Genomic DNA, 27,210 nt, shown 5'->3' with positions numbered 1-27,210 from the left:
GTAATCTGTTTTATCACGAGGACATTTTTTTTTGTTGATTTATAGTCATGACATGAAGAAAAAGAAATATAAAGCCATATTATAACGATAATAATCATAACGTAATTGAAAGAGTAGTATATACTCTCTTTGATTTAAAAAAAGGTTTATATTTTGTCGTTTAAAGGGTCATAAACGTATCCAAATATATACAGAGTATAAATTATATTATAAAATTATTTTATAATCTTTATACGTATTTGTTAAGTTTAAGTGTAAACTGAAAATGCAATATAAAAATGGACAAAGTATGGTGAAAATGTCGTCTTGGAAATATAATCGGTAAATATAAACGGATAATACTATTTGGAAAGGCAACATATGGTAGGGTCCTGTTCTTTTCAACTTAATTTCAGCTCTATTCAATTTAGTTTCATTCAGTTCAGTTTAGCTCTTTACTTCACAAATTAACGCTTACTCGAATTTAATTTAGTTCAACTCCATTAAATTTAGTTCAGTTCAATTCAAACAGTTTCCGTCCAAAAGAACATGACCTAATTGACCTTTTATTTAGTGAACATATTTGAGGTGTATGATAGGTAGGGATGTTAATCTCACCCGCACCCGCTAAATATCCATCCACCCGATTTAAATGGACGGATAAAAACCCGAAATAAATGGATGATGGATGAAATAAATGGATGATGGATGGATGATGAATGAAGCTAAATTCAACCCGTCATCCATCCGCCACCCGATATTCTTCCTTTTTTGAAAAAAAAATACATATTTATATAAAACTTAAGCTAATCTACTTACTTTTTATATGTTCAAGCAAACATTAAGTTACGAGATTTTTAAAGCACTTAGTCTAATACTAATACTAATATTACCTTACATATTTTTGGTTGAAATAAAATTTACACAAATTCTCGTTATAGACGGACACTATCCGTCTATAGCTATAGACGGATAGTGTCCCTCTCACAAATAAAAATGGGTAGTGCAAGTGGACGGGAAATGAATACCCCCACTTGCACTACCCACTTTTATTTGTGAGAGGAACACTATCCGTCTATAATATAGACGGATAATGTTCGTCTTTAATGAGACGGACTGTAAAATTTAATACTTTTTTAGGCTTATAAACATAATTAAATTATCACCCATTTATCACCCGATCCACCCATTTCATCCGCGGATGATGGATGGACGGGTGATGGATGATAAATTTCGCGGATGATGGATGAGTTGGATGAGGTTTTTAATGTGATGGATGGATGCGGGTGAAGCTTCACCCGACCCGAACCCGATCCATTGACATTCTTAATGAGAGGGCGTATTTCTAGAATTTGGATTCTCTCCATTACTTTCTCTCCATTATATCTCTAATACACTCTTATTCTAATATATTTTCTCTTTCTACTCATTTAAACATTACTTCTATGAAATAATTACAACCATTAGATCGTCCCAAAATTTAATCCGGACCGTTTAAAAGTAATAGAGGTCCATTTCTTTTTAGGTAAATGGAGAGAATCCAGACCGGTATTTCTAAGCCTTGTCACTTCCCCTACAAATACAAGAGCACCATACTAGAATCTCTCCTTTTTCCCTTACTTAATTAATCTGTTTCACCTTTAAACAAAAAGAGGAAGCAGAAAGAAGAATGGGGTGGTGTTCCTGCATATTCTCACCCAAATTCCTACTAACACTCTTCCTCATCTCCGCCATCCCCGTAGGCATACTCATAGCACTAGAAAAGGTCCCACCCTCCAGCCACGTGTACCAATACCACAGCAACAGCTGGTTTAGAGAATGCGCTCGGTGGGACCATCTCAACCGTCAATTCATCGTCTCCTACTTGGAAGGCGGTCTAGGAGTGCTCAAGGTTCCACAGGACGGTAACGCTGACAATGTTATTTTAGATGAAATCACTGTCGTCAAGGACGGCGACTTAACCGGGAATGCCTCGGTCGGGTTCACCATAGACCGGGTTCGGAACCGTGTGTTGGTAGCGGTTGGGGATATTAAAGGGAATAAATACAGTGGTCTTGCTGCTTACGATTTAACCTCTTGGCAACGCTTGTTCCTCGCTCACCTTTCTTCTCCCTGTATGTTTGCTTCTCTTCTCATTTACTTTGGTTTAATACTCTCTCCGTCCCCGATCAATTGTTGTCCTTTGGTACAGTTGACCAAATTAAGTGTTTGATCAAATTGTTCATTAAATGCATTTCTAAATATAAGGACAATAATTGTCTGAGATACCTATAAATAACTTAGAACAACAAATAACCGGAATAGAGGGTGTAACTTTCATTATCAATAAAAAAATTACGGAGTATGATCTTAATTTACAAACAAAGTTGTGTTAAATTGAACCTCATTGCTCTAATCCTAGAAATGCTACGGCGGAGCCAAGATTTGAACCTAGTGGGCGAATGACTAATTTTATAAAGCACCTCCAAAAGTTTTTCGAAAAATATAATAAAAAATTTCGAAAATTTCATTTGCCGGAGGCGACTGCCCCTGCTAGCTCCACCACTGACCACTGTGCCACTACGGCACTACGCAATGATAAACTCATAAACATGACATTTTGATCGTCCAAATTCCAAGTTATGTTTCGCCTTCTAATAATCTTATGTACTCCGTATATCGGAAACATAGTAACACTACGACAATGTTTACATTAAATATAACTAAATTAATCAATAGCACAAATTCTTATTTCAGACGGGCTATTTTTCCGTCTAAAATAAGATCGACAAAATGTTGCCATTTTTTAAGAGAATGTAATCATTTAATCCACAAAATGTTATCACTACGGTGTTACTTTTTGCCTTGAAAATGATTGTGAAAAATAATGGTAATATATTATCAAAAAGTAACAACATTTTATTGTAAAATAATATATTGCTCGTCTTATTTCAGACGAGAAACAACCGTCTGAAGCAAGATGCGCTGAATCAATAAAAACTTTTAAGAGTGGTATTCATGAATTGAGTTATATTACTCCCTTAAAACCAAAAAAAAATGTTCACATTAGTTGTCATTTTTGGTTAGAGCATTTGGCTTCGTGGGTTGTGTCCTCATGTGAAATGCTCGATGAGCCGTTTTGTAAGGCGACAAAAATGATAAAAGTGACAAGTGGTGGGATGTCGACTGTCGTGTGTGGTATCTATTGTGCATTTTGAATATTATATTATAATGATAATCCCTACTTTTAATTTCAATGACTTGGTCAAGATGTGCATGGGCTCAGAATTTTGAGCCTAGGTGCTCAACTTTTTAGATTAAATATACCCAACTTTGCATGAGTAGTGTTCCCAAAATTTTTAAAAATAGGATTATACATCAAGTTAGTACCATAAGCATGGTATAACTAAGTATAAGAATCCGAGCTTACGTGTATTCTTTTTGAGCTAATTTAAATTTCATGTTTTTAATGTGTAAATGAATGAACTCAATGCTTTCTAATAAAGCTCATATTCTTTAATATAAAGCTCGGATACTTTGACACAAAGCTCAGGTTCTACACTGTACAACATATAAAATTGGTTGTATAGTTCATGAATTGCAAAATTTTGTTTAAGACCGGAATATCTATTTTAAACTTAAAATGGACGAAATATAATACAATCCGTCTACGTGACCCTCTCACAAAATGCAAGTGGGACGGTGAGTGGGTATCCATTTCCCACCCATTTGCATTATTCATTCTCATTTTGTGAGAGAAACACTATCCATCTATAGCTTTAGACGAATACTGTTCGTCGAAAGTGAGAATTTGTGATATACTCTCTCTATTCAACTTTTATCACCTCATTTCTCCAATATATGTGAGGAGTATTATATTGAAGTGGAGTGATAAAGGTTGAATAGAGGGAGTAATAGATAAAGACAAAAGTAGAATTTTCAATGATTAACAAAAGATTTTTCATATATACGTATGTAAGTGGAAACATATTTACCTCTTTTGCCTTTTAAGAGGATGCTACTGTCTTAACTTCTGAGAAAGACTTGCTGACAATGGTGACATGTACTCTGGAACATTTGGGTTAGATATCTCATTAACATTGTTTCCTTGAACAACTAGTCTTGCTTGTGACCACATCCAAAGTTCTTCGGATTATGAAGCTTATGATTCAGCTTCCTCTTCACCTATTCAAAAGATTCAAGTTATAACAGATAAAGATAGCAAAGAGTTCCTCTTTGACTTAATTGATTCAATTGATAACCCTGATATTAAGAGAGATGCTTTACAACGTCTCAAATCTTTAATCCTAAAAGATCAAAAAATCTCTACTACTGAACCATTCAGCATTTCCAAACTTCTCAGCAAATGTCCTGAGAATCCTATCAGGGGAAAATCTTTTATAGATCTAACCTCTTCTCCTACTAAGCAAATACAGCAAGAGATTAACTCTCTCACTACAAGAAAACCTGAAACAGGCGACCGAAATTTGGCGACTGAAAGAAGTAGTCGCCAAATTGGCGACTGAAATTAGTTGCCAATCTGGCGACTGACTTTTTCAAAAAGGGAATCAAACGTGGCGACCGAAATTTTGGATTTGGCGACTGAATTACGAGTAGTCGCTAATTTGGCGACTGAAATTCAATCGCCAAATTGACAATCAGTCGCCAAAATTTTTAGTAGAAACCAGGCTGTCATTTTTAAAAAGGGAATCTACGTGGCGACCGATTTTTTACATTTGGCGACTGAAATTAGGGTAGTCGCCAAATTTGGCGACTGATTTTCAATCGCCAAATTTAAAAATTCAGTCGCCAATTTTTTTAATACATTCAGCGCCCTCTCTCCTACTTTACTCTTTGCGAAAAAAAAAAAAAAAAAAAAAAAGGGACGAGCGATTTGGCGAAGCGACGACACCAACCAACAACACCACACAACCACCCTTCCACCGCCATTTCCACCGCCACATCCACCCTCTTTAATTAGGTTAGTTGTTTTTGTTTAATTTCAGTTTATTTAGTTTAATTTGTTAGATTAATTTATAGTTAGTTTGATTAATTTGTTGTTAGTTGGTTAGATTTATTTGTAGTTAGTATGTTTGATTAATTTGTAGTTAGATTTAGTTTAATTTGTAGTTAGATTTAGTTTAATTTGTGTTTGAATTAAAAGGGAATGATTAAGGGGGTTTTTGTATTGGTTTAGGGTTATGTGTGGGGGTGGTTCGGTGGGTGGCGGTCGGCCGGCGGTCGGCCGTGGTGGGCGTGGTTGGGGTGGGTCGTGGGGTGGTGTTTGGTGTTGGTAGCTAAGTGAAACCGTCTCATTATCATTAATATTATTATTATTATTACTCATTTTGGCGACTGAATTGCAGTCGCCAAATCTCAATTCAGTCGCCAAATTTCCTCAGCCAAACTGGCTACGTCACCCAAATTTGGCGACTGAATTGGCATTTGGCGACTACCTTGAATCAGTCGCCAAATTGGCGACTACCATATCAGTCGCCATTTTAGTCATTTGGCGACTGATTTTTCAGTCGCCAAAGCTAGAAAAGGCGACTAAGGTCCGCGACTGATTTCAGTCGCCAAAATCAGTCGCCTGTTTTAATTCTTTTTGTAGTGTCTAAAGGTTCAAGTTAATGAAATTCAAAAGTATCTTCAGAATCTTGAGATTAGAGATTTTGAAATACAAACTAGATTAACTAATCTAGAAAAATCAAAATTTACAGAAGAACCAAGATCTTTTGAAGAAAGCACTATTGAGGCTAATGCTAATTCTGATGACATTGGCTCATCTAAAAACGATAAAACATTCGTCAAAAGTATTGAATGTATAAACTTTCAAAAATGGTATTCTATAGTTACCTTTCAAATAGGAGATTACAAAGCTAATCTTTTGGCATTAATCGATAGTGGTGCAGATCAAAACTGCATTAGGGAAGGTATAATACCTTTTAAATATTGTACAAAAACAAAAACTCAATTGTATGGTGCTAATGGAAGCCCATTACATATTGAACATAAAATTTCAAAAGCAAAAATCATAAATGATGATTATAGCTTCAAAAATACTTTTATAGTCGTAAGAGACATAAAAGAGGACATAATTTTAGAAACTCCGTTCCTAACTCAAATTTATCCTTTTAATGTTGATAATAAGGGTCTCCATACAGACATTTTGGGAAGATATATATCTTTTAAATTCATCAATCCTATGATGCAAAAGGATATCTCTCTTCTTCAATCCTCCACAATTTATCAACATATTAATACTATTGAACATAAAAGAAAATTAATATCTCAACTCAAAGAAGAAGTTTCTTATACTAAGATTGAAGAAAAACTTCAATCACCAGACAGAAGCAGATTCTTGATTTAGAAGAATTATTCAAGAATAAAGTCTGTGCTGATATTCCTAATGCTTTATGGGATAGGAAGAAACATGTTGTCAATCTTCCATATATCAAAGACTTTTCTGAGAAATTAATTCCAACAAAAGCACATCCTATACAGATCAACACAGAACTCTTAGAAGTCTGTAAGAAAGAAATTCAAGCTTTTCTTAATAAGAAACTCATAAGACACTCCAAGTCTCCTTGGAGTTGTGGAGCATTCTATGTTATGAATAATGCTGAAAAAGAAAGAGGAGTACCTCGTCTAGTCATTAACTATAAACCTTTAAATAAGGTTTTACAGTGGATTAGGTATCCCATACCTAATAAACGAGATCTTCTTAAACGTCTTTATAATGCAAAGGTATTTTCGAAATTTGACATGAAGTCAGGTTTCTGGCAAATACAGATTGCAGAAGAAGACAGGTTTAAAACATCATTCACAGTCCCCTTTGGACATTACGAATGGAATGTAATGCCCTTTGGACTAAAAAATGCTCCTTCAGAATTTCAAAATGTTATGAATGATATATTCAATCCATTTTCTACATTCTCAATTGTATACATTGATGATGTTTTGATTTTTTCCCAGAGTATTGAACAACACTTCAAACATTTTCAAACATCTCTTTATACCATTGAGAAAAATGGATTGGTTGTCTCTGCCCCAAAAATGAAACTTTTTCAAAGCAAAATCAGATTTTTGGGACATGACATATACAAAGGAATGATTAAGCCTATAGCCAGAGCTATAGATTTTGCTGATCGTTTTCCAGATCAAATAAAGGATAAAACTCAATTGCAAAGATTTCTGGGATGTCTAAATTATGTTTCAGAATTTTTCCCAAATCTCAGACAATTGTGTAAACCTTTATTCCAACGACTCAAAAAGAACCCTCCTGCATGGTCTGAGTCTCATACCAGCATAGTCAAACATCTTAAAGAAAAGGTAAAGTCTTTACCATGTTTGGTCATCCCTGACCCAAATGCATTCATGGTCGTAGAAACAGATGCTTCTGATATAGGTTATGGAGGCATTCTTAAATAAAAGAGTCAAAATGCCGAGTGTCTAGTTAGGTTTCACTCTGGAGTCTGGACTGGCCCTCAAACAAATTTCAACTATTAAAAAAGAAATTTTATCAATTGTTTTATGCATTTCAAAATTTCAAGATGATTTATACAATAAGAAATTTCTTTTAAGAATTGATTGTAAATCAGCAAAAGAAGTTTTGGAAAAAGATGTTCAAAATATTGTTTCAAAACAAATTTTTGCAAGATGGCAAGCAATATTATCAGTCTTCGATTTTGATATTGAATACATTAAAGGGGATCAAAATTCTCTCCCTGGCTTTCTAACAAGAGAATTTTTACGGGACGCAATGTCAAGCAAGAACAAGGGAAAGGGAAAAGCTCAACAAGGAGGATATCAGCCCTCTGATGACTACGAAATGAATATTCAAATCTCCAAACCCCCCACTTCAAAACCATCTACATCAAACTCCCAAAACATTCAAATTAAAACATCCAACCAATTCATACCATTAACTTCAAACTTTCCCTTATTACCTTATCACAAGCAAGAAAAAAACCAAAACCTTTCAAAAGCTCAAAAACAAGAAGATGAGGTAAATAACAATACCTCATCATCCTACGTCTCCAAACCAAAGCTTGAACCTCTCTGCCTCACCAAATTCAAACAAGTTCCATCCGTTCAGGAAGTCAGAAAAAATACCTACAAAACTTTTCCCACAAACCTTCATTGGTTTTCTGACAATACCTCCAAAACTCAGCGATTTTATGAGTTCATCTTAGTTGATTCCGGATCTGCAGACATTAAACATGACAGATCAACAAATGGTGAAATCATCTATTCAAAATTAATAATCAAAGGGGTTATTCCATCAGATGAATGGATTGAACCACACGCTGAAAAAGAATTTTCAAAACGGTTTATCCCTCAAACTTATTCCTACACCGACTACAAACTGGCATGGTCAAGAGCTCTGCTTTTCCGAGACTTTGACCACTCTTGGTTTATCACATTCAATAAAACCTTCAATAAAAATGTCCCAATCTGGTTTTACAGTTGGTGGTATTATTTTGGTCCAACACAGGACATTTACCCCATTTCATGCCGGAAGGGCTTTGAAACCTTTGTCGCCAATACTAAAGGCGAACTATTTCAAAAACCGCTCAGTTTTCATGCTGAATTCAAGTTATCCTGGATTCTTTGTTGGAGTTATACACTTCGACAAGTCCTTCCACCTCCCTATCCATTATCCCTGGTTAGAGAATTCAAAATAAAATGGTGGAACAAATTCATGATGGAACTATGTTCCCCTGAGAACGTTCAATCATTTTTAACTACTGACAAAAAACTTGAATGGAGCATCAATAATCTTAATAAAGATGTTTCATCCTCAAAACCCAAAATTCCAAAAACTCCAACCTCAAAAATTGTTGATCAACTCATCAAACAAATGATTAATGATCCAAACCTCGACGCAACTTATCGCCATTAAAACTCAAAACTCGATGACACTGTCTCCTCCGAATCCAAAGACATCGAATTTTATGAGGACTCACAAGAACCTTATGAATTTTAATTCAAAAATATATATATATATATATATATATATATATATATATATATATATATATATATATATATATATATATATATATATATATATATATATATATTTTTAGGGGGGGATGGGTATTGTATTGTAGAAATAGTATTGTGTTTTGTATTATATGATGGTATGTAATATGTCTGTCAAATATTTGAGTCTGTAAATACGTATATGTCAATATGTATAAGTATGTATGTAGAAATATGTATACGTATTAAAATACGTATACTACTATTCAAACTTTTTACTATTCATACGCGTCTAGAAGTTCATGTGATGACGCAGTCTCAAAAGTCAAAAGTTTTGCAGAATCCTATCATGTTGTCGGGACAACTGCTATCTTTCCGGAAAGCTCAAGACAGCTGTCTTTCCACTAACTCAAAAGCAACGGCCCTAATGCACCTGCGAATAAGATGTCAACAACGCAAAAGCAGATCATCATTAAAGCCTCTGAAGACTGCCTATAAAAACGGACGTCCTCAGCATTCAAGATTATCAAGTTTTTAGAGTGCAGTATTGCCTTAAGCAAACTAGCAACAAAATCTAAAAATAAGTTGTAATCAAAAGATCTTGTGAAAAAACTCAAAGTTCCCACATGTGAGGGTTGTCCCACATTGATAAAAGAGGGGAAGAATTACCACTTTATAAGGCAAGGGGCTACTCCTCTATTGCCAATTGGTTTTAGAGTGGAACCCTCTTGGGCCTCCGTTGTGGACTTTTTCTCCTCCGTTTGGATGCGGCCCAGGCCCGTTGTCGAATTTAACATGGTATCAGAGCCCATGGCTAAAGACCTGGGTTTCATGGGTCAAAGTTTGCAGTCGGATGAGCAAAGTTGCTCAGTTGAATTTGTCCTGGCCGAGTTAATCTTTTAGGCCATGTTTACAAAATGACGAGCAAAGTTGCTCAGTTGAATGAATTTGTCTAGTCTGTGTGAAAAGTGGGCCTCACATATGCGGGGGAGTGTGAAGAAACCCAAAGTTCCCACATGTGAGGGTTGTCCCACATTGATAAAAGAGGGGAAGAATTACCACTTTATAAGGTAAGGGGCTACTCCCTCTATTGCCAATTGGTTTTAGAGTGGAACCCTCTTGGGCCTCCGTTGTGGACTCTTTCTCCTCCGTTTGGGTGCGGCTCAGGCCTGTTATTGAATTTAACAGATCTCTGTATCAATTTTCATTAACTCTGTATCAATTTTCATTGTAAGTTTTATTTTCATTTTCAATCCTGTAAATTTCAAAATTTATTTTAAAATCAACTACTTTCATTGTTCTAATTTCTTTTAACTGTTTTCATTTCTTTTCTTGTCTCTGACCTGGGTTCCTTCCTGGTATCATAGCCATTTAAGGCTCAAAGCATACAGTGTCTGTCGCCTTTAGGTAGGTGTTGGTAAGGTGTTGGTCAGCCCGGTAAGTCCGTTGGTAAGCCGTGTCTAGGTGTTCCCGGTAGGGTAGTCTCACTGTTCCCGTCTGCATAAAGTATGCATTCATTAGTGTGTCAAAACCTTTTATGGCAAACTGGCTAAGAAGAGCATTTTCAATAGGAACAAGTAGAGATTTAACAACAGTTCAAAGCAATGAAATCAATGTTCCCGTTGATTTTTCAAATTGGGATATTCCAAAAGAAAATCCCACTGAAATTTCCACTGAAATTTACAAAATAGAATCATTTGATTTCAGAACGGCATTTTCTATAAGAACTCATGAAGAAACAAGAATTATTCATAATACCACATAAACATTGCATTTATTATCTCAAACTAGTTTAAAAGATTATATTCAAAGAAAATATAGATTCATTTATTTTGGATTAGTACAAGTAGCTATCAAACATTTGGTACACAAAGGTGTTGATCTACCAATTTTTATGGCTTTAAGAGATAATCGTTTTAAAGCTTATAAAGACTCGTTACTCGCAGTAATTCAAACTAATGTTTGCAATGGTCCTGTTTATTTCAACTGTTTTCCTGATTTTTCAGTTGATTTGCATGACCCATTAATTCAAGATGCATTAGTTTTAGATATTCATATTTTGGATAATAAATTCAAAGAATTTGCAAGAAACTTTGCAATAGTCTTTAGAATTTATTTCAAACTTATGTCATCTACAGTTAGTCCAAAATTTATTCATGAACCATCTTCTAAGGAAGAAACTATTTTCTTAGAAGCCCATTCAAAAGATAATAAAGCTAAATCCTTAGTAACTACATCACGAGCACTTCCTTGGAATAAGGTTTCTATTCCAGAAGTACTACAGATTCCAAAGGAGTTACCAACTCCAAATCTGATCAAAAAAGATTTACATGATATAGTAGAAGATGATAACAGAGTTTTCTTACGATTTAATTCGTTTAGAGAAGCATCTTCCTCATCTACATCCTTTCATAAAACTTCTTCAAGAAAGTCTTTTTCTAATATAGAAAATTCTGATTTGACTTATAAGGTCCATTTCAAATCTCCAATTCCGGAGTATGAAGCAACTTCATCTCCTCCTCAATCTCCAACCTTGTCAGATTTTAATTCTATCAAGGTTATTACTACTGAAAAGAAATTCCAAATTGATAAAGATCTTCTTCGGGAAGATTCTATCAAGGTTATTACTCTTTCAGAGGTTTTAATGATGATCTGCTTTTGCGTTGTTGACATCTTATTCGCAGGTGCATTAGGGCCGTTGCTTTTGAGTTAGTGGAAAGACAGCTGTCTTGGAGCTTTTCGGAAAGATAGCAGCTGTCCTGACAACATGATAGGATTCTGTAAAACTTTTGACTTTTGAGACTGCGTCTTCACTTGAGCTTCTAGACGCATATGAATAGTAAAAAGTTTGAATAGTAGTATACGTATTTTAATACGTATACGTATTTTTACATACATACCTATACATATTGACATATACGTATTTACAGACTCAAATATTTAACAGACATATTACATACCGTCATATAATATAAAACACAATACTATTTCTACAATACCCCCCCCCCCCCTAAAAATGTATGTATATATACATATATATATATTTTTTTTTTTTGAAATAAAATTCATAAGGATCTTGTGACTCCTCATAAAATTCTGATGTACTGGATTCAGAGGAGACAGTGTCATCAGAGTTTTGAGTTTTAATGGCGTTGATAAGTTGCCGTCTGAGGTTTGGATCATTAATCATTTGTTTGATGAGTTGATCATCAATTTTTGAGGTTGGAGTTTTTGGAATTTTGGGTTTTGAGGATGAAACATCTTTATTAAGATTATTGATGCTCCATTCAAGTTTTTTGCCAGTAGTTAAAAATGATTGAACGAGCTCAGGGGAACATAGTTCCATCATGAATTTGTTCCACCATTTTATTTTGAATTCTCTAACCAGGGATAATGGATAGGGAGGTGGAAGGACTTGTCGAAGTGTATAACTCCAACAAAGAATCCAGGATAACTTGAATTCAGCATGAAAACTGAGCGGTTTTTGAAATAGTTCGCCTTTAGTATTGGCGACAAAGGTTTCAAAGCCCTTTCGGCATGAAATGGGGTAAATGTCATGTGTTGGACCAAAATAATACCACCAACTGTAAAACCAGATTGAGACATTTTTATTGAAGGTTTTATTGAATGTGATAAACCAAGAGTGGTCAAAGTCTCGGAAAAGCAGAGCTCTTGACCATGCCAGTTTGTAGTCGGTGTAGGAGTAAGTTTGAGGGATAAACCGTTTTGAAAATTCTTTTTCAGCGTGTGGTTCAATCCATTCGTCTGATGGAATAACCCCTTTGATTATTAATTTTGAATAGATGATTTCACTATTTGTTGATCTGTCATGTTTAATGTCCGCATCCTAATCAACTAAGATGAACTCATAAAATCGCCGAGTTTTGGAGGTATTGTCGAAAAACCAATGAAGGTTTGTGGGAAAAGTTTTGTAGGTATTTTTTCCGACTTCCCGAACGGATGGAACTTGTTTGAATTTGGTGAGGCAGAGAGGTTCAACTGCTGGTTTGGACACGTAGGATGATAAGGTATTGTTATTTACCTCCTCTTGCTGTTTATGAGCTTTTGAAAGGTTTGACTGGTTTTTTACTGCTTGACAGTAAGGTAATGAGGGAAAGTTTGAAGTTAATGGTATGAATTGGTTGTATGTTTTAATTTGAATGTTTTGGGAGTTTGATGTAGATGGTTTTGAAGTGGGGGGTTTTGGAGATTTGAATATTCATTTCGTAGTTATTAGAGGACTGATATCCTCCTTGTTGAGCTTTTCCCTTTCCCTTGTTCTTGCTTGACATTGCGTCCCTGTAAAAATTCTCTTGTTTGAAAGTCAGGGAGAGAAACGCTTGTTCCTCGCTCACCTTTCTTCTCCCTGTATGTTTGCTTCTCTTCTCATTTACTTCATCTCATCCAAACCAAAAGTTACATTTGACTTTTTTTGTACTATTCATAATTGTTGAGAATCTTTGTTATTATTAGCAATGTATGAGAGAAAACATAGTCATGCGAGATCTTGTTTGATTCATCGTCTTGAATGCTATAAGAATATTAAGTTTTTATAATTTTTAATAATGTGTAACTAAAGATATTCACGTTGCAAAATGCACCTCGGCAAGCGTAATAAAGTCAAATGTAACCTTTGGTCTGGATGAGAGGGAGTACTTTGGTTTAATACTCTATCCGTCCCCGATCAATTGTTGTCCTTTGGTACAGTTGACCAAATTGAGTGTTTGATCAAATTGTTCATTAAATGCATTTCTAAATAGAAGGACAATAATTGTCTGAGATACCTATAAATAACATAGGACAACAAATAACCGGAATAGAGGGAGTAACTTTCATTATCAATAAAAAAATTATGATCTTAATTTACAAACAAAGTTGTGTTAAATTGAACCTCATTGCTCTAATCCTAGAAATGCTACGGCGGAGCCAAGATTTGAACCTAGTGGGCGAATAACTAATTTTATAAAGCACCTCCAAAAGTTTTTCGAAAAATATAATAAAAAACTTCAAAAATTTCATTTGCCGGAGGCGACTGCCCCTGCTAGCTCCACCACTGACCACTGTGCCACTACGGCACTACGCAATGATAAACTCATAAACATGACATTTTGATCGTCCAAATTCCAAGTTATGTTTCGCCTTCTAATAATCTTATGTACTCTGTATATCGGAAACATAGTAACACTACGACAATGTTTACATTAAATATAACTAAATTAATCAATAGCACAAATTCTTATTTCAGACGGGCTGTTTTTCCGTCTAAAATAAGATCGACAAAATGTTGCCATTTTTTAAGAGAATGTAACCATTTAATCCACAAAATGTTATCACTACGGTGTTACTTTTTGCCTTGAAAATAATTGTGAAAAATAATGGTAACATATTATCAGAAAGTAACAACATTTTATTGTAAAATAACATGTTGCTCGTCTTATTTCAGACGAGAAACAACCGTCTGAAGCAAGATGCGCTGAATCAATAAAAACTTTAAGAGTGGTATTCATGAATTGAGTTATATTACTCCCTTAAAACCAAAAAAAAATGTTCACATCAGATGTCATTTTTGGTTAGAGCATTTGGCTTCTTGGGTTGTGTCCTCGTGTGAAATGCTCGATGAGCCGTTTTGTACAACAACAACAACATCAGAGCCTTAATCCCAAAATGATTTGGGGTCGGCTGACATGAATTATCATTTCGAACCGTCCAAGGGTGAACGCACACCTCAAAATGCGAATAAAAAGGGAAGATGAAAAACAAAAAGGAAGAACGAAAATGTAATGGAAAGTCAAGGTAAACTGAGTGGTTTTAAAATCGAATTTCGTCTTTCTTTTATAAAAACTTAAAATTTAAATCGAGAGAAAAGATTAAAACGATGTTTAAAAACCGAAATAGAGTTAAGGCTCCGGAATGAACCAGGTAAAATCTATAAGAAAGTGGTTGGTGAAAAAGTGTAATAAAGGAGAGAAAAATAAATAATTTAATTTTTAAATTAAATAAAAAACATTAAATCTGTCAAAAAAAAAAAATAAAAAAAATTCACATGTATCCTTTCCCTCCATTGTGCCCTCTCCGTCACCATACTCTCCTCAAGCCCCAGAACTCTCATATCGTGCTCTATCACTCTCAACCATGTCTGTCTCGGTCTTCCTCTGCCTCTAGGGGGCGAATAACTAATTTTATAAAGCACCTCCAAAAGTTTTTCGAAAAATATAATAAAAAACTTCAAAAAATTCATTCGCCAGAGGCGACCGCCCCTGCTAGCTCCACCACTGACCACTGAGCCGTTTTGTAAGGCGACAAAAATGATAAAAGTGACAAGTGGTGGGATGTCGACTGTCGTGTGTGGTTTCTATTGTGCATTTGGAATATTATATTATAATGATAATCCCTACTTTTGAATTTCAATGACTTGGTCAAGATGTGCATGGGCTCAGAATTTTGACCCTGGGTGCTCAACTTTTTAGATTAAACGGAAAATTCACATGGTACCCTCGAACTTTTCCATTTTGTACATGGTACCCAACTTTTTAAGTTTGTGTATATTATACCTTCTATGTTTAGTTTTTATGCACAACATACCCTTTTTGTCGCTGTAAAAGAACTCAATTGCGCATAACTCCTAAACCGTAATTCAGAATCGACCAATTTTTTTTCCTAAAATGGTTATCCCGTCATAATGTACGATTTGTGAAAAAAAATTGTCGAGTGACATTTTATAGGGTTTTTTTTAACGGAAATCTCAAATCAACAATATCTTCGATCTTAAATTTCCAAATAAGCATTTTCGTTCTATCAATTTATAGATCTCGAAGAGGTAATCAATTTGGATAAAAAAATTAGTCAATTCCGATTTGTGGTCTATAATTTATGACCAATTGAAAATTTTAAAAACGATAAAAAGGCACGTTGTGCTTGAAAATCAAATTTCAAGGATATTATGTGCACAAACTTAAAAAATTGGGTACCACGTGAAAAATGGCAAAGTTTGAGGGTACCACGTGAATTTTCCGTAGATTAAATACACCCCAACTTTGCATGAGTAGTGTTTGCAAAATTTTCACAAATAAGATTATACATCAAGTTAGTACAATAAGCATGATACAACCAAATATAAGAATCCGAGCTTACGTGTATTCTTTCTGAGCTAATTGAAATTTCATGTTTTTAATGTGAATGAATGAACTCAATGCTTTCTAATAAAGCTCATATTCTTTAATATAAAGCTCGGATACTTTGACACAAAGCTCAGGTTTTACACTGTACAACATATACAACTGGTTGTATAGTCCATGAATTGCAAAATTTTGTTTAAGACCGGAATATCTATTTTAAACTTAAAATGGACGAAATATAATACAATCCGTCTACGTGACCCTCTCACAAAATGCAAGTGGGACGGTGAGTGGGTATCCATTTCCCACCCATTTGCATTATTCATTCTCATTTTGTGAGAGAAACACTATCCATCTATAGCTTTAGACGAATACTGTTCGTCGAAAGTGAGAATTTGTGATATACTCTCTTTATTCAACTTTTATCACCTCATTTCTCCAATATATGTGAGGAGTATTATTTAATATTTGATGTTTTTTTGACAGATTTAGTGCTTTTATTTATTTATTTAATTTAAATAAATTAATTTATTTATTTTTCTCCCCTTTATTACACACTTTTTCAACAACCACTTTCTTATAGATTTTACCTGGTTCATTCCGGATCCTTAACTCTATTTCGGTTTTTAGAAATCGTTTTAATCTTTTCTCTCGATTTAAATTTTAAGTTTTTATAAAAGAAAGACGGAATCCGATTTTAAAACCCCTAAGTTCACCTTGACTTTCCATTACATTTTCGTTCTCCCTTTTGTTTTTTATCTTCCCTTTTTTATTCGCATTTTGAGGCGTGCGTGCACCCATGGACGGTTCGAAAGGATGATTCATGTCAGCCGACCCCAAATCATTTTGGGATTAAGGCTCTGATGTTGTTGTTGTTGTTGATGTGAGGAGTATTATATTAAAGTGGAGTGATAAAGGTTGAATAGAGGGAGTAATAGATAAAGACAAAAGTAGAATTTTCAATGATTAACAAAAGATTTTTCCAATATACGTATGTAAGTGGAAACATATTTACCTCTTTTGCCTTTTAAGAGGATGCTACTGTCTTAACTCCTGAGAAAGACTTGCTGACAATGGTGACATGTACTCTGGAACATTTGGGTTAGATATCTCATTAACATTGTTTCCTTGAACAGCTAGTCTTGCTTGTGACGGACTAATTCCGTCACAAGCTTGTGAGCTCTTACAAAAAGGGAGAGGGGATAAGGTGGGTCACCCCCCATGTGCTTCCCACTCACCTCTCAATGGGCATTTTGTGAAACGGTATCCGTCACAAACTTGTGACAGATATCGCCCGTCTTCAATGAGATTTTTGTGTTCCTTGAAATATTTGCCTAGGCCTAACAACACTAACCTTCTGCGCAGCTGACGAAAAATCTTTTGCGGATGACGTAGCGGTCGACAACGAAGGTAATGCCTATGTGACAGATGTAAAATCAAGCAAGATTTGGAAGGTAGATGCACAAGGACAATTGTTGACTACCATAAGAAGTCCATTATTTTCCTTCAAACAGTGGTACAAGAATTTAGTAGGCGTTAACGGAATTGTGTACCACCCGGACGGTTACTTACTAGTAATTCATACATTTTCCGGGACATTGTACAAGATTGACCTAAACCAGGGCGATCATGCTATAAAAGTGGTCAAATTAGTTAAGGGGTCAATTGCACTGGGAGATGGGCTAGAACTTCTGTCTCCTAATAAGATTGTGGTTGCCGGGAGTTACCCCTCGGCTCAGCTCCTAGAAAGCTCGGATGGTTGGGAGACTGCGTCCGTGGTTGGCAAGTATTGGGGGCCTATGCACCGGATAGCCACATCCGCGACTGTCAAGGATGGTAAGGTGTACCTGAGTCATATGGTTGGGTTGGGGTACCCTAAGAGAAAACATGTCATTGTAGAAGCCAAATTTAAAATCTAGGGTTAATTGGAGATCCGAAATTGCATGTAGGGGTTTGTGGTTTTCGATTTCATGTTTTGGGTCGGAATTTGGTTGAATGTTGATGTTCACAAAGTGTTTTACTGTTGTTATTGTTTGTTTTCTAATTTTGTACTCCTAAGAAGAAAACAATCAAACACATTCCCTAAATTTGAAAGATTTACTCTTCATATAGAGCGCCGAGAAGTAGGGAATGTAGCTATCTGATAAAAGAGTGTGACTTTCTTGGGCGAAAGGGAGGATATCCCAATCGAGAGTCTATTTCAGGTTAAAACCGAGGTATTTGCATAATTTATAGTGAACTAGTGACATAAACAAAAAAATTTCATTATACATGCTCTAAAACGCCATATCAAACTTCACATCTTGCTTCATCCACTTATCACCTAATATCACTTCATAATCCACTTCTCATTCCTAAAATCTATGGCATGTTCTTGTGTTCCGGTCAAAAGTCCGATGTTAGATTCTGTATAAAATTCTGTTCTTTTGGGCTGAATGAAGCTAAACTCAACTGAATCGAGCTGAAGTGAGTTGAACTGAACTCAAATGAGCTAAATACAATTGAAGTTGCTAAGATGAATAGAGCTGAAATAAGCTGAATTGAACTGGAGTGAACTAAATAATAGCTGAAATTAAGCTCAAAAAACCCGGGCAAGAGGTTAATTAATCAAAATGATTTGATTAGAATAAATTACATTCTCAAGTTTTCTACCTTCTCATCTTGGACCATGTCACAACTTTAGTCACGTTCTTTACCTCTCTACCCCACTCCCTTCCTAGTCTTTTTCCTCTTTACCCTCAGATAAATTGGTCTTCACAAACATTAAATCCAACTACTTATTAACATAACAACTGTAAATACTAAAAACAGTTCCCAGATTTAGTCTCAGTCTCTCAGATGCATTTATCCCTCTCCCAAGCCACAAATCCTGGTTTAAAAAGGATACTTCGTCTTAAGCGAGACTAACTGCTTCCGAGCTTTAGCTGGCAGTAATGGAGAAGCAGAAAAGCTTGTCATGCAAATCAACAAGGTTTCTGGTCCTCTCTTTAACTCTATCTTTCTCTTTAGTACTCTTATCTTACTTATTTTCCTGGGCAATGCAAGCTTCACCTTTTATTCATCAAGAAGCTTATTTTCTGCTTAATACATCATCTCTTAGTTTCAAACTTACTCCATTAAATCTACCTTCTTTTACTGCTCCTTTTACTGATTTACCCACTAATACAGTAAATAACACTAATTTATCCAATACCCATGTTAAAAAATCTCAACTTTTACCTGGGTTTGTTGGTAATAACAGTATTACAGTCTCAGTTAATACTACAAGTAGTAAAAGTAGTAAAGTATTAGCTTATGGAGTGAAAGTTGCAAATTTGGGAGTTACCCATTTGAGAAAACCTCAAAATGCATCTGGGTTTGTTGGTAAAGGAAAAATTGGTAAAGTTAATGATCAAGCTTCAAAGGGTAATTTTAGTACAAGTTTTGGGAATGGAAGTGGGGAAAAGTTGGTAAATTTCGCTTCGGTTAGTAAAATTGATGAGGAGATGGGCAAGAAGAGGGGAAAAGTTTGTGATGTATCAATGGGGAGGTGCCAAGAGGGCAATTTTACTGCAAGTTTTGGGAGTAGAGGAGGGGAAAAGTTGGTAAATTTCGCTTCGGTTAGTAAAGTTGATGAGGGGATAGGCAAGAAGAAGAGAAAAGTTTGTGATGTTTCAATGGGGAGGTGGGTGTTTGATGAGAAGAACTACCCATTGTACACAAATTTCTCATGTCCATTCATAGATGAAGGGTTTAATTGTCAAGGTAATGGGAGATTGGACAAAGATTACATGAAGTGGAGATGGCAACCACATGATTGCGATATTCCAAGGTATTGAATACCCCCCGTTTGTTCCAGTCATTTGTTTACATTTGATTAAAATACCGCTCACAAAGAATATAAAAGGTAACAAATGAATGAGACAGACATTATGGATTGTTAGCTTGCAATTATTATGTCTTCAATGTTGTGGGGTTTTGTTGAAAACAATAATGGTGATTGTGAAATTGTAATGTTAGGTTTAATGCAACAAATATGCTGGAATTAATTAGAGGAAAGAGACTAGTATTTGCTGGGGATTCTATTAATCGAAATCAATGGGAATCGCTGCTTTGTCTACTAATGGGAGCGGTTAAAGATCCAAGGAAAGTCTATGAGACACGAGGTCGAAGAATTACAAAGCAAAGAGGGAATTATAGTTTTAGATTTAAGGTAAGGATCATAACTAATATCAACTTCTTCCTCATTATCATATCCCGAATAACATGAGACAAAATTGGGGTCCTGTTATATTTGTTCGCATGACTGTAATCTGCTTCTACAATGCAGGATTACCAATGTACAGTTGAATTCCATGTATCACATTTCTTAGTACGTGAAACCAAGGCAAAGGTAGGGAAGAAGCGAAAGGCAACATTGCGCATTGATAGTGTTGATAGGGAATCAGCAAAATGGAGAGGTGCTGATATTCTCGTCTTCAACACCGGAAATTGGTGGTCTCATTACAAAACAAAGGCAGGGTAAGTTCAATAGTTGCTAACATGTTTTTTTGATCATTTACAGCATCAGTTTCATATGCTGTCATCTTGTTTGCATCAATAAGCCAACATGATCCGCATGTCTTTGGAATGTGAGGAATGTAACATGGATGTAAAAGCATTTGATATTGGTGTTGAGATGTAAAGAATGAATTCCAACATGAGTTTCAGTCATTTGTTGACTAAAATACTAAATCAATTGTGTCAACTTTTATTTCCGGTTGTTAGAGCGTCAAAATCGCTTTGTTTGTGTTTCTAACATATATTCCAGAAAAAAGTCTCTTGAAATGCCGTCTTATTAAGTTAAATATTTTGGTATTAAGGCTCTGATGTTGTTGTATGGCCACAGGGGTCAGTCTCGTAATTGTATTATCATAAGGCTACCTCATATGAGAATATGTCCATTGACAATATACTGCAATTGCATCAGGAAAAACTATTACCAGGAAGGGAATGAAGTTTATCCCCATCTAGATCCTATAACAGCATACAAGAAAGCATTAGCGACATGGGCGACATGGGTGGACAAAAATGTCAATCCACAAAAAACCCACATCTTTTTTCGAAGTACAGCACCCGCCCATTTCAGGTATTTCCCCTGAAAACATGCTTAGTTGCTTACTGATGCACTCATCGTCTTTCTAACAACTGTCTGGTTTGAGTGGTTTCACTAAACAGAGAGGGGCAATGGAACACTGGTGGACATTGTCGAGAAGCTCGAAATCCCCTTAGTGAAGCATATGTTGAAAACCCTGCGAAAGATATAATTGCAGAGGAGATTATTAGCAAGATGAGGATTCCAGTTACTTTCCTAAATGTAAGTGGCATGTCGTCATTTCGAATAGACGGTCACCCATCAAAGTATGGCAAAAACATTGTAGGGACGGGTCATTCGGTTGAAGATTGCAGTCATTGGTGTCTTCCTGGTGTTCCAGATGCTTGGAATGAGCTCCTGTATTACTACATACGGTTGAAACAGCGGAATAACTTGTATGCTAGCTAATTCTATCTCAAAAGAGAATGAAATTAAGTTGTACAAAGGAAAGATAAATCGTAGACAAATCATTCATTCATTCATTCTTCATTGCTTCCACATCAGGCAAGTGAACTTCACCTGTAATCATCTGTAATACTCGAATCAAGTTCAAATACGTTTGAATTTCTCACTTTATTAGCGTGATTAAATAATTACAAAACACGTCTCAAAAATATTTTCGACACAGCTGAGTAATTTGAGCCTTCACTATACTATCCGAGTCTAAGAAAAAACTCTCAGCCAATAATGCATGGCTTAAATTTAACATACAAAGGAAACTATAAGCAAATCTCATTGGCATCAATATAACCTATGATGAGTGTATAAGTGTTGAACGAATAAAAAAATTCCAACGCGATAAAATGAGATAAGTCTCGTTGTTTAAATGTCGAGCTCAACAAGATTGATGTTTTCTCAGATGGGTTTAAGAGGCAGGGAAGGGAGTTGTCTTTCTTAGATGCTTCAGGCCTCTGGGCCAACGCACTCATGCAGGTGCTTGATCAGGTCCATTACAGTAGTCATAAAATAACTCCTCCTGGGCTTCAATACGCCCCTAGGCAAAAATGCCAACTCGATGATCTCTAGCCTGAGCATTACCTGGATATATAATACCAGGTTGTTGATTTGATTTAAATTCACAGGAAGTTGTTGAAAATACCTGGCACTCTGGCAGTAGTAGTTCGGTTTCTGTCCCACGGGGGTAACACTGGGCACTGCAAGGTCTCCTGTCATCGGTTTCTGTCCCACCTAATGCTTCTCACTCTGCCAATTGTCGAAAGTTTCATTGTCAACTGTAAAATATCTAAACGAATAAAGGCTGGCCACTGGCACTACTGTAACTACAATAAGTCAATCACACATGAGAGGAAAGAGCGAAAAAACTAAAGAGAACTTACAGGATAGACAAGAGTGTGAGAACATCCATGCAGAGGACAGTCAAAAACCTGATGAAATATTCAAGTTCTCAGAAAAAAAAAGCAAACAAGAGGATCCAGACGTGTTGGCTTTGATATCAAGTAGCTTACCGAATGTCATCGACAAAAGAGATTGTCAAACGAATCCAAAGCAGCATTAAAACTCTTATCCAGAAGAACATTTCTCTCTGTAGATAATGTTACTTCTGGACAACTCCAAGTGCCAGAGCAAATTTAATATTGCAACCTTTTATAATGAAGTAGGCAACATGAGGACGAGTGATTCATTAGCTGATGGGAATTCACCAAAAATCACCACAAGAACAGATACCATCCTGAAGGTGGTGAAACCTATTTATATCCCGGACAACGATTTCCCGCTGAACAACCTTTGAGATAAGCTTAAAAGCAGCATGACAGTCTGTGCATATTCTAAGATTTTTAAGTATTCGGATTGGGGCACCAACCGGTGTCCTAACTATTGCAAACGCCAAAGCTAGACGCTCACTATGCGACCACAGATGTAGCTCCTTCTCATCATCTTCTACTTCAAACAAAACGGCATTGCAATCAGCAATATATCCTTCTCTCTTAATTCTCTTCCTTAACCATTCAAGCATTCCCCTTATTAGCCTAATATCAGGATGTGAGGTATCACCAACAGTGAAGTAATGTGCAGTGCCTTGTATTTCAACCCAACTCACACCCGGCTCTTTCTTCAATCCTTTATTCTTCATGCTTTTTCTGACATGAGCTACATCACCCCATTTCTTTTTCGATGCAAAAATGTTCGACATTAGCACATACGCCGCATCATTCTGTGGTTCAATTTTAAGAATGTTCTCGGCCGCAACTCTGCCTAGATCTACATTGTTGTGTATGGCACACGCTCCAAGCATAGCACGCCAAACCGTGATGGTAGGCTCTAATGGCATCTCCGTAATCAATTTCATAGCCTTATCAAGATTGCCTGATCGGCCCAAGAGTCCTACCATGCATGTATAATGCTCAACAGATGGTTCAATGCCATAGTCCCTGATCATTGCATCGAAATAAGCTTCCCCTTCATCTAATAACCCAATGTTGCTGCAAGCTGAAAGAACGGCAACGAAAGTTACATTGTTTGGTTTACATTGGGTTTCCTGCATCCTTTGAAACATACTTAACGCCTCTTTTGCTAGGCCGTGCACAGCATACGCTGAAATAATTGAATTCCATGAAACCTGATCCGGGTCTTCCATCATATCAAAAACCAAACGAGCAGGCTTGATGTTCCCACACTTGCCATACATATCCACTAAGGAGTTACCCACCACGTTATCTCTGTCGGATTTGGTTTTGATAGCGAAGGCGTGTATCTGTGTCCCAGGATCCACTGCTGCCAAGGTAGCACAAGCACGGAGCGCACTTGAATAAGCGACTTCAGTAGGTAAGAGCTTGGTCTTAAGCATATCCCTCAACACCATTATTGCTTTCTCCCCGTCTCCTAATTGGGCATACCCGACAATCATAGTGTTCCAAGTGACATCAGTCTTGTTTGCCGAATCCTCAAACAGGAGCTCTGAGTCCTGCATCCTTGCACACTTTGCATACACATCAATGAGAGCATTGGAGACAAATACATTAGATGTAAGGCCGATTTTGAGGACAAGGGCATGAATAAGCATTCCCATGTCCAGATGAGACAAGGTTGCACATGCCTGCAACCCACTAGCTAAAGTGAACTCATTAGGCATAATTGATTGCCTCATCCGTCGAAAAAGTGTGAGAGCCATGTGACTCTGATCAGACTGGGCACAGCGAGAAATCATGAAACTCCAAGAAATGACACCCTCTTTTGGCATGGTTTCAAATATTTGATGAGCATCCCCAAGGCGACCAAAGCTAATGTAAAGATCAAGGAGGGCTATGGCGACATAACAGTCAGTGTCATAACAAGACTTGAGAACAAAGGCATGAGTAGCCGTGCCTACGTTCAAATCCCGTAATCCAACACAAGCCTTGAGGACACTGGTGAAAGTGTATTGGTTGGGCCTGAATCCGGCCCTCAACATCTGGGAAAAAAATGAGAGGGCATCAAGGAAGCAGGCATTCTCAGAGTAACAAGTGAGCATGCCGGTCCAGGAAACCAAGTCAGGAAGGAAAAGGGAGTCAAAGACGGACCTGGCAGAAGAGACAAATCCAGAGCAAGAGTAGGAATCGACAAGGGAAGTGGCGACAAAATGGTGAGACGCATGGCCAAGCTTGAAAAGAGAGGCATGAAGAATGCTACCCAAATGGGAAAGGTCCATGGAGATGAGGAGCTTGAAAAAGGAGGTGAAAACAAAGGGGGTAAGGGGATGGCCTTGGGAGTGAAGATCGGAAAAACATTCAAGAGCCTCAGGGAAGCGGGAAGCACGAGAATAGCCATGAATGAGAGTGACATAGGAAACAGTATTAGGACGAGACAATTCGCGGAAGAGAGTAATGGCATGAGACAGTAAGTTGAAATGAACATAGAAGTTAAGGAGAGTGTTGCGGCCGAAGAGATCAAGGCAATTGCCTCTCTTAATAATTTGAGAGTGAAGGAGCTGCCCATACACAGGGCTCCTGTGGGAAAGGCAATCCTGAATGGCGCGGGTGTATACGTGTGAATCAAACTCAGGGTTCGGGTTCCTCAACCATCGGACCGGAGGCGGCACACTTTGCCGCACCACTTTGATCATGCCAACCCCATATAAACTTAATAATTACTCATTATGCCATCAAATTAATCTTCTGACATTTCTGCAAAACAAACCAAAACTTGTTCAAAGGCAGTAACTTTCTCCACCATTTCCTTTGAAGAGACTACTTTTAATATAAAATGTCAAAAATTGAGCATAATTTACCCTAAAATCACCTAAACCCTGCTAAACCCAGAAAACAAAAAGTTCCGAAATCAAAGATATCAACTTTGGCATCGGAATGTAGATGATTACTCCCTCCGTCACAATCATTTGTTTACCTTTGATTAAAATACCGCTCAAATTGAATATAAAAGGTTAACAAATGACTGAGACGGAAAGATTAATTAATTGCAGACTGTTTTAACATTAAATTCAGAGAAAAGAGAGTATAACTAAAAGAAACAAAATTAAGCAAAATTCAACTTACCAGAATCTCCAAAACTTGATTGTGTACTAATTAATTATCCATTTTCTTCGACTTTTGAATCATGCACCTCAAAGAATGACAATTTAAAGGAACAAGGTCTTATTTGAAGGTCATTTACTAGACAAAGAATAAGCTTTATTGAGGTATATCCATGGAGTTTGGGTTTTCATAGAGACAGTAAGGTTCAAAACCTCAGCAGCTGCTTTTTGATGTTTAAAACAGGATCTGCTCTCTGCAATGGTGTGCTTTGAATGGGTCATTTGGGTCGGACTCGGCGATTTTTATTTTGGGTCGGATTATTTTCGGGTCCACGATCATTTCGGGTTGTTTCAATAGTTTTTTTTACAACGGATAATCGGATTGTTTTGGTCTCGTCTTGTCATAATTGGCCGAGCCGCCGGCAAACAATAACAATATCCGAAAACCTGACACGAACCCGACACAAAATTAACGGGTTTAGGTTGAGGATTAATGACTCAATTATGTGAGTGAGTTGACACCAACACGACACATTATTTAGTTGGGTTGGATTTGGGTTAAGCTCGCTAAACAAGAACGCAACACGAATAACCTATTTAATTAAATAATCCTAATTTTTCTTGATCTCCATCACATGAATATACTTACTTGTTCTAAATATTGATATGACACGAAAACCCGACACGAGATTAGTGAGCTAGAGTTGAGGCTTCATGACCCTTTTATGTAAGTGGGTCGACACGAACACGACACAAGATTTAATTGGACCGGGTTTGAGTTGAAGGGTTAGTGATCCGTTTACATGTGACACGAACCTGACACGACCCGATCTGTTTGTCAAATCTAATAATTGTAAAGGATTTTGTTTCAAATTAGTTGTTTTAGGTTATTTCGGGTCAGCTTATTTTTGTCGGTGAGTCATTCTCAGTTTCGGGTGAACTTCGAAGTTGTACCTTTTCAGGTTAAATTTAGGCCTGAGTCAGGTCAACAAAGGTTGGTTTGACTTTGCTAGGTCAAACCGTGTAGGTTAACACTTGTAAGAAAGTCTTTCAATTGGTTACACTCATACCGGAATTCTATTAATCAAGTTCAAATATGTTTGAATTGCTCACTTAATCAGTGTTATTAAATTATTACACAGCAGATTTTGAATGCTTAAATCATGCATTCATCAATGTTATTGAAGTCTAAGAAAATACCCACAAAACCAATAATCCATGAGCTAGCTTTACCAAGCAAAGGATTATAAGGAAATTATAGTCAAATCGCCTTGACGATTAATATAACCTATGATGTGTGTATAAACTGAAAGTCATAAATGCCAAAACAATATATGAGAAGTTTTGTTATTAAGATGTTGAGCTCAACGAGATTGATGTTTTCTTGGACGATTTTGAGTGGCCAGGGAATCGTCTTTCTTAGACGTTCCGGGCCTCAGTGCCCACGGAGGTGCTTGAGCAGGTCCATAACAGTAGTCATAAAATAACTCCTCCTGAGCTTCAATACGCTCCTTGGCAAAAATGCCAACCCGATGCTCTCCACCCACAAGCATCACCTGGACATATAA

At 36.5% G+C, this 27,210-nt stretch overlaps 4 protein-coding genes across 5 annotated transcripts in view; 2 read left to right on the top strand and 2 right to left on the bottom strand.

The window, feature by feature from the left end:
• The first annotated feature begins 1,549 nt into the window (after positions 1-1,549).
• On the top strand, positions 1,550-18,103 carry LOC141652906 (uncharacterized). Its single transcript, XM_074460522.1, has 2 exons — positions 1,550-2,093; positions 17,427-18,103. The coding sequence occupies exons 1-2, from the start codon at positions 1,649-1,651 to the stop codon at positions 17,978-17,980; spliced, it is 999 nt and encodes a 332-aa protein (XP_074316623.1). The 5' UTR covers positions 1,550-1,648; the 3' UTR covers positions 17,981-18,103.
• A 555-nt stretch (positions 18,104-18,658) lies between these two features.
• LOC141652901 (protein trichome birefringence-like 6) lies at positions 18,659-21,788 on the top strand. Its single transcript, XM_074460515.1, has 5 exons — positions 18,659-19,872; positions 20,061-20,253; positions 20,371-20,561; positions 21,010-21,168; positions 21,258-21,788. The coding sequence occupies exons 1-5, from the start codon at positions 18,995-18,997 to the stop codon at positions 21,580-21,582; spliced, it is 1,746 nt and encodes a 581-aa protein (XP_074316616.1). The 5' UTR covers positions 18,659-18,994; the 3' UTR covers positions 21,583-21,788.
• LOC141652898 (putative pentatricopeptide repeat-containing protein At5g13230, mitochondrial) lies at positions 21,729-26,008 on the bottom strand. Of its 2 annotated transcripts, XM_074460513.1 has the most exons (5): positions 25,665-26,008; positions 22,641-25,295; positions 22,512-22,559; positions 22,274-22,377; positions 21,729-22,201 (listed from the first exon to the last, which is right to left on the bottom strand). In XM_074460513.1, exon 2 carries the CDS (start codon positions 25,232-25,234, stop codon positions 22,832-22,834), a length of 2,403 nt encoding a protein of 800 aa, XP_074316614.1. In that variant the 5' UTR covers positions 25,235-25,295; positions 25,665-26,008; the 3' UTR covers positions 21,729-22,201; positions 22,274-22,377; positions 22,512-22,559; positions 22,641-22,831. The 2 variants fall into 2 exon arrangements, with proteins under 2 accessions (XP_074316614.1, XP_074316613.1); XM_074460512.1 differs by having other exon boundaries at positions 21,729-22,377.
• Positions 26,009-26,717: 709 nt separating this feature from the next.
• The window catches only part of LOC141652899 (histone-lysine N-methyltransferase EZA1), a 149,210-nt gene continuing 148,717 nt past the window's right edge, over positions 26,718-27,210 (bottom strand). Inside the window, exon 18 of the mRNA XM_074460514.1 lies at positions 26,718-27,198. Within this exon, the coding sequence (XP_074316615.1) occupies positions 27,007-27,198 (192 nt within the window). The 3' untranslated portion in view covers positions 26,718-27,006. The remainder of the gene's footprint in view (positions 27,199-27,210) is intronic.

The sequence above is a fragment of the Silene latifolia genome, chromosome 4, assembly GCF_048544455.1.
Source record: "Silene latifolia isolate original U9 population chromosome 4, ASM4854445v1, whole genome shotgun sequence".
Classification (NCBI taxonomy): Eukaryota; Viridiplantae; Streptophyta; class Magnoliopsida; order Caryophyllales; family Caryophyllaceae; genus Silene; species Silene latifolia.
The sequence above is the reverse complement of the archived record's forward strand: the minus strand, read 5'-3'. Positions and strand labels throughout refer to the sequence as shown.

What these genes read in the sequence shown, in the direction of transcription:
- LOC141652901 (XM_074460515.1), top strand. Translation starts at nt 18,995, where the DNA reads ATGGAGAAGCAGAAAAGCTTGTCATGCAAATCAACAAGGTTTCTGGTC. An exon ending in CATGATTGCGATATTCCAAG is followed by an intron (nt 19,873 to 20,060) that starts GTATTGAATACC and finishes TTGTAATGTTAG; the next exon opens with GTTTAATGCAACAAATATGC. An exon ending in ATTATAGTTTTAGATTTAAG is followed by an intron (nt 20,254 to 20,370) that starts GTAAGGATCATA and finishes TCTACAATGCAG; the next exon opens with GATTACCAATGTACAGTTGA.
- LOC141652898 (XM_074460512.1), bottom strand. Translation starts at nt 25,234, where the DNA reads ATGATCAAAGTGGTGCGGCAAAGTGTGCCGCCTCCGGTCCGATGGTTG.
- LOC141652906 (XM_074460522.1), top strand. Translation starts at nt 1,649, where the DNA reads ATGGGGTGGTGTTCCTGCATATTCTCACCCAAATTCCTACTAACACTC. An exon ending in CGCTCACCTTTCTTCTCCCT is followed by an intron (nt 2,094 to 17,426) that starts GTATGTTTGCTT and finishes CCTTCTGCGCAG; the next exon opens with CTGACGAAAAATCTTTTGCG.